This window comes from Saccopteryx bilineata, chromosome 8 (assembly GCF_036850765.1).
Source record: "Saccopteryx bilineata isolate mSacBil1 chromosome 8, mSacBil1_pri_phased_curated, whole genome shotgun sequence".
Classification (NCBI taxonomy): Eukaryota; Metazoa; Chordata; class Mammalia; order Chiroptera; family Emballonuridae; genus Saccopteryx; species Saccopteryx bilineata.
Window position 1 is genome coordinate 71,009,720 of NC_089497.1, and position 9,882 is coordinate 71,019,601.

Here is a 9,882-nt window from a genome sequence, read left to right on the forward strand (position 1 = left end):
GACACCAGCTGTCTGACAGACGTGTGGTCACAGGAACATGGGTTGACACAACCAAGTCCATGTCCCGGCGTTTCAGGAAGCCCATGAGGGCATCTTATGCATGACAAAGTCTACAAATTACAGGAATGTCATCTTTCAGTGTAAAAGAGGACAAAGTCCATACCCACACCTCAAGTCAGTGTTATTTTTCTGTCACTAGGTTGTCATGAAATAAGAGACTCCATAATCCACCACGCTAACAATAGACCGGTAGAGTTGGAAGGAGCACTATTCATTTTACCAGCAGCAAGTTTCACAGTGAGAGAAAGTGTTGTTAGGTGAAGGCCCTGTATCACATGCTAAGGATCCAAAGATGGATAGGCCTGGGGCTCAAGGTCCAGCAGGTGTTTCAGGCACAATAATGTCACACAGGAGGAACTGGAAAGGATGCAATGTAACATTAACTGCCATAGCAATTTTAGTTCATTCTAGAAAATGTGAACAAAGAGCCATCTTTGGTAGGGTGGTGAAAATAAGCAATTGGTTTGAGTCTAGGAATTGGCATTTACTTCTGTATATTAAGTGCAATGAAAAATATATTCTGGTCTCTGGCAAATATATATAATAGAAGAAACTAAAAATTTAGATTTTTATTGAAATGATATTCTATTTTAAAAGAAAAAAATATAGAAACTTGGAATGTAAGATTCCCCTTGTATTTAAGAACTGCATTAGTAAAACTAGTGTTCCAAATACTCCTTTATTTGTTAGCTTCCTTCCTGGATATGTGTGAAGCCAGTATACATGGCCACCATCACAGCCGCCTGGCCCAAGCAGGTTCGCATTGGATTCGGACAGATGGTAATGAAACAATGGAGCCAAGAACTGGTGGGCCATCAGCTTTAATCCTAGCTTGTACCTAGTGGGCAAGTAAAAACACACACTGGGCTCCAAAACCCAATCACATGCAGTGCTCACAAAGCCACTGACATTTCCGAGTTTCCTAGAATCAAAGGTTTCTAGCTCACCAGTCTTATTCTCCTCAGTTCCCCATCTCCTTCCTTCTCCAGCGTCAAACTGCACAAACTGGCCTCTCACTCAATACTCTGCCATCTTGGCTGCTTCTCCTGGCCACATGGCCTCTTTCTGCTCTCTGCTCTGCTCCCTCTGCTCTCTCATGCTAATCATCCCAGGAACCAAGAGCTCAAGCTCTCGTTCTGCCCCCATTTTATAGTGTAGATTCAAAACCTTCAATCCAATATACAAAATAGGGAAGTCTCTACTACAAAGTCACTTCTCTGAGGCATGATTGGATTGTACCGCCCCACATCAAAAAGGGTGGGAAAGGCTTAATCCCAAAACCAAGCCCCAGGCTACAAGGATTCTCAACACACATTAATATCACCTGGGCGACAGCCTCACGTGGGCAGCGCCATTTTTAACAAAATGAGCATAATACATTTTATCTGCCCAACAAGTACTATACCCCAGATTCTGCAAAGACCGTTCCTCACTTCAGCGGGTTTATGTAGAGACACTGTAGAGGCAGTAGCCGTGGCCAAGGCCACCATCACAGCCGCCCGACCCATGCAGGTTCGCATTAGATTTGGACAGTTGGTAAAGAAACAATGGAGCCAAAAACTGATAGGCCATTTTCTTTAATTCTAGCTTGCACCCGGTGGGCAAGTAAAAATATACACTGGGCTCCAAAACCCACTCACATTCAGTGCTCACAAAGCCACTGACTTATCCGAGTTTCCTAGAATCAAAGGTTTCTAGCTCACCAGCCTTATTCTCCTCTGTTCCCCATCTCCTTCCTTCTCCCTGCATAAACTGCACACAAACTGGCATCTCACGCAACACTTGTGCCATCTTGGCTGCTTCTCCTGGCCTACTCCACGTGGCCTCCTTCTGCTCTCTGCTCTGCTCTCTCCTCTAATGATAATCTCAGGAACCAAGAGCACAAGCTCCCGCTCCGTCCCCACTCCATAGCGTAGAAATCCAAACTCTCAATCCAATACACAAAACAGGGAAGTCTCTAATACAAAGTCACTCCTCCGAGGCATGATTGGATTGTACCACCCCACATCAAAACAGGTGGGAAAGGCCCAATCCCAAAACCAAGCCCCAGGCTACAGGGATTCTGCCTGCCCATAGAGACACACATTAATATCACCTGGGCAACGGCCTCCACGTGGGCAGCGCCACTTTAACAAAGTGAGCATAATACATTTTATCTGCCCAACAGACACCAAGTCCAGATGAATTTTGAAAGGTTTTATTAAAGGAGATTTATTAAATATGCCGGCCACATATGGATGACATGGGGCATTTGCAGACCCAAATCGTGCATGCCAAATACATCTCAGAGGTTGGGTATATACCCTTTGACCACATACAGGTTAGGGGGCATGACAATCATTTAACAAGATTATAACATTTGTCTAGGGGATTTACAAAAACGTTAAAACTTTCAAGGTAATACAATCAAAGACATTCATAAACCTTTTAGTTTCTATCTATCCTCCTTTGCCTAGAGGTACACGTTAATTTCAGGATTCCAGGAAGGGAGGAAGAGTTAAAATCAGTGTAGGGTGGTATGTAAATTTTGCCTCTTATTGAAAGGGAAAGGGAGTTCTTCAGATAACCTTAATCCTTTCAGAGAACTTAAAACCAAATGACCCAGTCGTCCTTGTAAGTCAGGAGATTTCTATATCCTTTTCCCTCCATTTTCCAAAGAAAGGACAGGACAGAAAGCTTGACTTTTCCTCTTTAAAATGGCATTGCCAATATTAAGTTTTATAGTTCTCTGGCACCTTACCACAGTAAAATTTTTTTTTTTAATTTTTTTTATTTTTTAGAGACAGAGAGTGAGTCAGAGAGAGGGATAGACAGGGACAGACAGGCAGGAACGGAGAGAGATGAGAAGCATCAATCATTAGTTTTTCATTGCGTGTTGCAACACCTTAGTTGTTCATTGATTGCTTTCTCATATGTGCCTTGACCGCGGGCCTTCAGCAGACTGAGTAACCCCTTGCTGGAGCCAGCGACCTTGGGTCCAAGCTGGTGGGCTTTTTGCTCAAACCAGATGAGCCCGCGCTGAAGCTGGTGACCTCGGGGTCTCGAACCTGGGTCTTCCGCATCCCAGTCCGACACTCTATCCACTGCGCCACCACCTGGTCAGGCACCACAGTAAAATTTGTATTTTTTGAGTTTGCTCACGTTTACCGTTAAAAAAATGGCACTGGGCAGCCACCTGTGTGCTTGCCCTCAGAGCAGGGCAGTTGATTGCAAATTACAGATTGCATTCCTGCTTGGGAGGGGCCATTGTTTTGCTAACATTTGCTGGAAGAGGGGTCTTTGTGGGCCCAGCCAGTTTTTGCAGGGAGAGCAGAGAGAATGCAGAGTGCTGAAGAAGCCAGTTTTGCAGAGAGAGTTGTGCAGATGGGGAACCGGAGCTGTGGGACTTTGGGGGCTCCCCTGAAGCTGGTGGGGCTTTTGATTCCAAGAGGAATGGGAGAAGATTTTCCGGGAGTGGAACTGGAGACTGCGTCAGGGCTTTGGGAGCGCTGAATGAGAGGGAAGCAGTCTTCCCTGCCTGTTTGCTCTTCCGCTGGTAGGACGCTTGTTGGGAAAGCAGTCGCGGCCGTGCACATGCAGGTTTTCATTGGATTCGGGCAGACGGTCAACAGTGGAGCCAAGAAATGGTGGACCATTCCTTTATTAAAGTCTTGCACCAGCTGATGAACAAACACACAGGGTTCCCAAAGCCACTGACACGTTCTCCAGTTCCACAACCAGGAGAATCTTATCCAGTTTCTCCTAGAATCAAAGGCCTCACCAGTCTTAGCAGAACTCGCAAAACCCCTCAGCTCTGGTTCCCCATCTGCACACCTCCTCTCTGCACAAACTGGCTTCTTCCTCAGCACTCTGCATTTTCTCTGCTCTCCCTGCAAAACATGGCTTCTCTGCCTCTTCTTTTCTGCTCTTTTCAAAACTTTCTGGTGCAGAAACCACTCCTCCAGCAAATATTAGCAAAACAATGGCCCTTCCCAAGCAGGAAGGTAATTTGCAATTCCACAGATCACATATACCTGGTGCTGCCCAGCCCCCAACGCAAACTATAAGCAAGCAAACATAAAAATCACATTTTACAAACTTATTTGACCAACAAGACTTTAATGAATGGAATGGCCAACCATTTTTTGGCTCCACTCTTTCTTTACCGTCTGCCAGAATCCAGTGTGAACCTGCATGGCCACGATGCCAGTGGCCGCTGGCCCTACATAGCCCGTCCTCCAAGAAAAAGAATACCTGGTTTTCAAAATCAGTTTTTGATGTTCCTAAAGGAAACTTGAAGGGTCAACAGTAACGTCCACAGAATTGTTGGGGAAAACCCAAAAAAGAAAAAGATAAGAAACTGGAGAATTATCATCTAGAGAATTAAAAACAAAAACAATGCAAAACAGAAATTGTGGGAAAGAAATCTATAGATTTAGAGCTCCCCTACAAATAAAATAGACTATCTTACCAAAATCTCTTTTATTTCAGAATGAAGAAATGCTAGCAAGCAGCCGTGATGGGGAGAACCCTCAGCTGGAGCAGCCCGACAGTCTCTCCCCTAGCAGGTAAGACTGCAGATCCCTTTGTAGAAGTCATTTAACCCTAGGCGTGCGTGCGCGCGGGCGGGCGCGTGTCCTTACGCACACGCGCACATGCTGAGGGGAGAACAGGGGAGTGTCCTCTATTTTCAATCTTATCACTTACCTTTCCCAGATGAAATCACATATTTACTCTATATACTAATCTTCTTTTGTGTGCCTGAGAACAAAACTAATGGATCTCATAAAAGCAACAAGCAAGAACTGAAAATGACATCGTATAAACCAACTTCCCAAGGATACTCAATGTTAAACACACACACACACACACTAATCAGGAAAATAGTAAATGAAAACTGTTGCTATTAATTGAAGTTGGTTTAAAAGCATTTAAAGGCGATGGGTTCCCAAGAGACAAAATTTATACAAATTTAATGCTATTTTTGGCCTACACAGGAAGGTGTTTGCAATGCATGTGAATGTTTGGAGTTCAGTGGTAACGACCATAAGTACAAGGGGAAATTCGTTTTTTGAAGAACCTTCTCTGTGTTCAGAATCCCTATCATTACCTCTGTTCCAGCACTCTGCTCACAGCATTTGCTTGACTGCCCTGTGAGTTGTTTTTATTCTATCATGTTTAGCTCTTTTAGGGCTCTAACAACTGCTTATAGAATGAATGAATAAGCATCTTTAGGAACTTGCTCCTTGATTAAAGCCAGTATTATTTTAATTATACTACTTTATATTTTTTCACTTTAAGGGACACTCAAGGTCAAGGAAATATGTAGGTTCTTACTGATTGAAATGTATGTTTGAATCATTAGTGGCTGAATTCAGCACATCTGAAAGTATGTTTAGTTGTCTCTGAAAAGCAGTACTTGGCAAGGTGTTGTTTTTCTTAAGTGATGGGATATCTTTTGGGACTTTTCTGACTATTCCTACAACCTGGGGCAGAGGCCAAGGAGCCATCCCCAGCGCCCGGGCCATCTTTGCTCCAATGGAGCCTTGGCTGCAGGAGGGGAAGAGAGAGACAGAGAGGAAGGAGAGGGGGTGGAGAAGCAAATGGGCGCTTCTCCTATGTGCCCTGGCCAGAAATCGAACCCGGGTCCCCCACACGCCAGGCCGACGCTCTACCGCTGAGCCAACCGGCCAGGGCGAACCCTTTAAGTTAATTAATGAATTATTGTATTAACCTTTGAGTAGTGAATTTTTTTCATGCTCACTGACTCCAGGAGTGAGTTGGGTTTTTTTTGTTTGTTTTTTTAAATAAAATTAGTTAGTTACAGTTTTATTAACTTAAAATGTTTGTTTGATAACCAATTTATGAAAACAAGAACATACATTTGACATTTTTTAATGTTGCCTTACACATTTTTAAAATAAAAATTTTGTACAATCGTACTCTGGATAGTCAGAAGGCACAAGGATGTATGTACATGAAACTTTGTACTACTCAAAGGGTTCATTTACAGTAGACCATGAAGTCATACTCTAATTAGAACTACAAAGGAAAATTTACAGCATTTAATGAAACAAAAATATCCTTATGATTCTTTTTTTATATATATATTTTTTTATTTGGAAATGTGTATATCAGTACAGTGAAACTAAATTTTAAGAGACACTGGATGTCATCACAGTTTGGGTATCATTAGTTTATTATAAAAGTGACAGAAATTATTTACATGATGAAAGATTTCAGAGCTTCAGTGGAATGGGCAGCTTCACACGATGCCATTTCAACAGTGATTTATTTCAGTCTACATACTTTCCAAGAATATCACCATCTCTAAATAAGAAATAATCTTTGTCGTCTAGAACCACTTTGGTGCCTCCATATTCTGGGAGAACTTTATCTCCAACTTTCACACTAACTGGTTGAATCTCTCCACCCTTTCCTTTGGAGCCCGCTCCAACAGCTACTACTGTTGCTTGCAATACTTTTCCTTGAGATTTTTCTGGACGCATAATGCCTCCTCTGGTTACAGTTTCCGCAGCACTCCTTTCAACTAATACTCAGTCAAAGAGGGGAAGAAACTGTCTAAACGCCTGTCCTGCCACGACGCCGGCCGCTCCTAGTCTGCTCTTGCGCTGAGGCTGCAAGGAGACAGCTACAGTCTCCTTATGATTCTTACAAAAGAACTTTGAGAAAGGCAAAAATAGCTAGTGGGTTAATCAGAAGATATAATTTTTAAGACTACTGTTTTTCTTCTACCACCGGCTTTGAATACCTTAAAATCACTAATCTTTGCTGCAACAGTTTAATCTGTTTTCTTATTCATTTTTGACTTACTACAGTTGAGTTTTTATGCATAACAAATTGTTGGGGCTGGAGTTGATAGATATAGTATGCTTGGCATATATGGGTAAGCATTCAGATTTCATCAAATAAATTATAAACTTTTAAGTATTATAGATAAAATATTATGTCAGATAGGGTCTATTAGGGCTCTGAATAATTAATCTTTTCATATTTGGATGGCTAGCCAGAATAACATTACTTTATTATATTTGAAAGAACAAAAAAGATCTTTAAGCTGGTTTGATAGCACTGTGCAGTTCCTACCTTCAGGACTTATGTTTTAGTTGGAAAAAACACATGAAACAATTAGTAGGAAACACAATAATATATGTGATAATTGTATATTTATAATATGTGTATATTTGAGGGAAGAACAGTTAGGATTGGGTTCCCAAGATTTCAACAGGTACAGGAGAAACAGTGTTCTTCTCAAGGGAACTAAATTTACAGATGTGGTCATGAATGAGATTTGTGATGGGTCATAGTGGCAATGGGACATTAAAGCAACAGGGAATGAAGAAAGGAGAGGAAGATTACATAAGGCCTTGAAAACCAGGTAGAAGAGATTCGGTTTGTTGCTGAAGACAGCAAAGAGCCTGGGAGGTCTACAGCAAAGGATTATTGTAAAGAAATCTGTGGCCCTGGCTGGTTTGCTCAGTGGTAGAGTGTCAGCCTGGCATGTGGATATCCTGGGTTTGATTCCCGGTCAGAGAACACGGAAGCAACCATCTGTTTTTCCACTCCTTTCCCCCCTACCTCGTCCCCTCCCGCTGCCATGGCTCGAATGAGCAAGTTGTCCCTGAGCACTGAGGATGACTCCATGACCTCACCTCAGGTGCTAAAATAGCTTGGTTGCCGAGCAACAGAGCAGTGGCCCCAGATGGGCAGAGCATCAACCCAAGACAGGGGTTGCCAGGTGAATCCTGGTCAGGGTACATACAGGAGTCTGTCTCTCTGCCTCCCTGCTTTTCACTTGATTAAAAACAAAACAAAACAAAACTGTGACTGAGGCCTTTGTTTCACTGCACCATGCAATGATTGCAGGGCAACTGCATCCATTTCTCATTACAACAGAATGAATGACCCTGCATATTGAGAGTTCTCCAGTCTGATTTTCATTGCAGCTATGGTGTTCAACTGAAGTCCCAAACATAGGTCAAGTTAATTAATTCTTCCAAGTGATCTTCATTTTAGTCCCAACAACAAATACCCCCAACCATGCCTTGCAAGTAAAAAGTTCTAGTACAACCAAATAAATCAGATTCATCCAAGTTTTAAAAAATATATACAGATTGAATCACTGCATAAACTATTCTAAGAAGTGAGCAGCAATCAGGTAAAAAGGAGATGAGAACATATGAGGTATAAATACACAGAAGCACCAAATGACCCAACAGGAACCTGAGAACATTGCTGACATTAGAGTAGGACTAGGCCCTGGCAGTTGACTCAGAGGTAGAGCGTTGGCCTGGCGTGTAGATGTCCCAGGTTCAATTCCCAGTCTGGGCACACAGAAGTGCCCATCTGCTTCTCCCTCCCTCCCTGTCTTGCTTCTCTTTCTCTCTTACCCTCCAGCAGTCATGGCTTGATTGGAGCGAGTTGGCCCTGGGCACTGAGGATGGCTCCATGGCCTCTGCCTCAGGTGCTAAGAGCTCAGTTGCTGAGTAAGGGAGCATCACCCCCTAGTGGGCTTGCCAGGTGGACCCCAGTGGGTGTGCATGCAGGAGTCTGTCTCTGCCTCCCCTCCTCTCTCTGAATTAACCCTTTGAGTAGTACGAACGTTCATGTATGTCCTCGTGCCTCCTGACCATCCAGAGTATCATCGATTTATTTTAAAAATGTGTAAGGTAACATTTAAAAAAGGCAAATGTATGTTCTTTTTGTTTTCATAAATTGGTTGTCAAACAAACATGATTTTAAGTTAACAAAACTATAATTGGAACTAATTTCATTTTTTGATAAGAACCTCACTCCCAAGGGTCAGTGAGCATGACAAAATCTCACTACTCAAAGGGTTAAAAAAAAGAAAAAAGTAGGGCTAAAGCTGAATGTACTTTCAGACAGCTCATGATATCAAATAAAAGGAAAATATGACCTTTTCAAATGATGTCTTAAGGCACTATGGCTGCAGGTTATTTTATCCCTTCCACAAGAATGTTAGAAGAAAAACCTCACTTAGTCCAACGTAAGTCATTTAACACACACAAGAGGCATTTTAGGTGGCTCCGTAATGCGGAGGACACACCTTCCTGGGCACAACAGCAAGTCAGTAGGATTAAGGTTGTGTCCTACAGGCCTCTGCCGTTATACAGAACAAGCCAATTATATATTAACAAATGGTGTTCACACAGGAGTTTAAAAACCTTTGTGAAAATACGCCTTTGCTGACAATTTTCAAATTGTTTATTGTAAATCACAGATTTATGTATTTTTTTAAAAACCACTAATTATTTTGACAAATAGGCAAAATTCAAATAATATAAATATTTTAACATTTTGGTATAAAATTAATAATGTGGAAAAAAAAAGATGCAAACCAACCAAGAGGTAAAAAGTTTTTAGCAATAACACTGTGTACAACCATCTTCTACTCAAGTGACCATCCAGCTGATAGTTTATTTTCCCTTTCTTTATGATTTTTAAGACAGCCCTGCATTGGAGCACCGAAGTTCAATCTTCCTTTTTAAAAGGTTGGAGTCCTTTTTCGGTATTTACAAATATTCTTCTCAATACTTTCAAGTCTGATTGAAGGAAGCATCTAGCAATTTCCTTATTAAAAAAGGAAGTGCCTTCATGTTTTCTTTATATTTACAGCGTTCTATTCTAAGCAAAAATAAAGAGATGAACACAGTTGAGCTCTTTTACAAATAAATAATTGTTTCACAAAGGTATTGCTGTAAACAAGATCATTTCAATGGCCCGAAAGACAGTGACATTTTCAACCAATGAAGAATTTAAACAGTTACAAGTATAGATAACACAAGGTATGCATGGTCAAGA

At 41.8% G+C, this 9,882-nt stretch overlaps 1 protein-coding gene and 1 pseudogene across 14 annotated transcripts in view; one reads left to right on the plus strand and one right to left on the minus strand.

Moving 5' to 3' along the window:
* The window catches only part of MCF2L2 (MCF.2 cell line derived transforming sequence-like 2), a 255,093-nt gene that overhangs the window by 136,315 nt on the left and 108,896 nt on the right, over nt 1-9,882 (plus strand). For all 14 annotated transcript variants that reach the window (XR_010726901.1, XM_066241647.1, XM_066241644.1 and 11 more), the window contains one exon: nt 4,531-4,607. Coding sequence is in view for 13 of the 14 variants with exons in the window: in XM_066241647.1 (XP_066097744.1) it covers nt 4,531-4,607 (77 nt within the window). In the remaining variant the exon portion in view is untranslated. The remainder of the gene's footprint in view (nt 1-4,530; nt 4,608-9,882) is intronic.
* On the minus strand, nt 6,330-7,704 carry LOC136312178 (10 kDa heat shock protein, mitochondrial pseudogene; annotated as a pseudogene).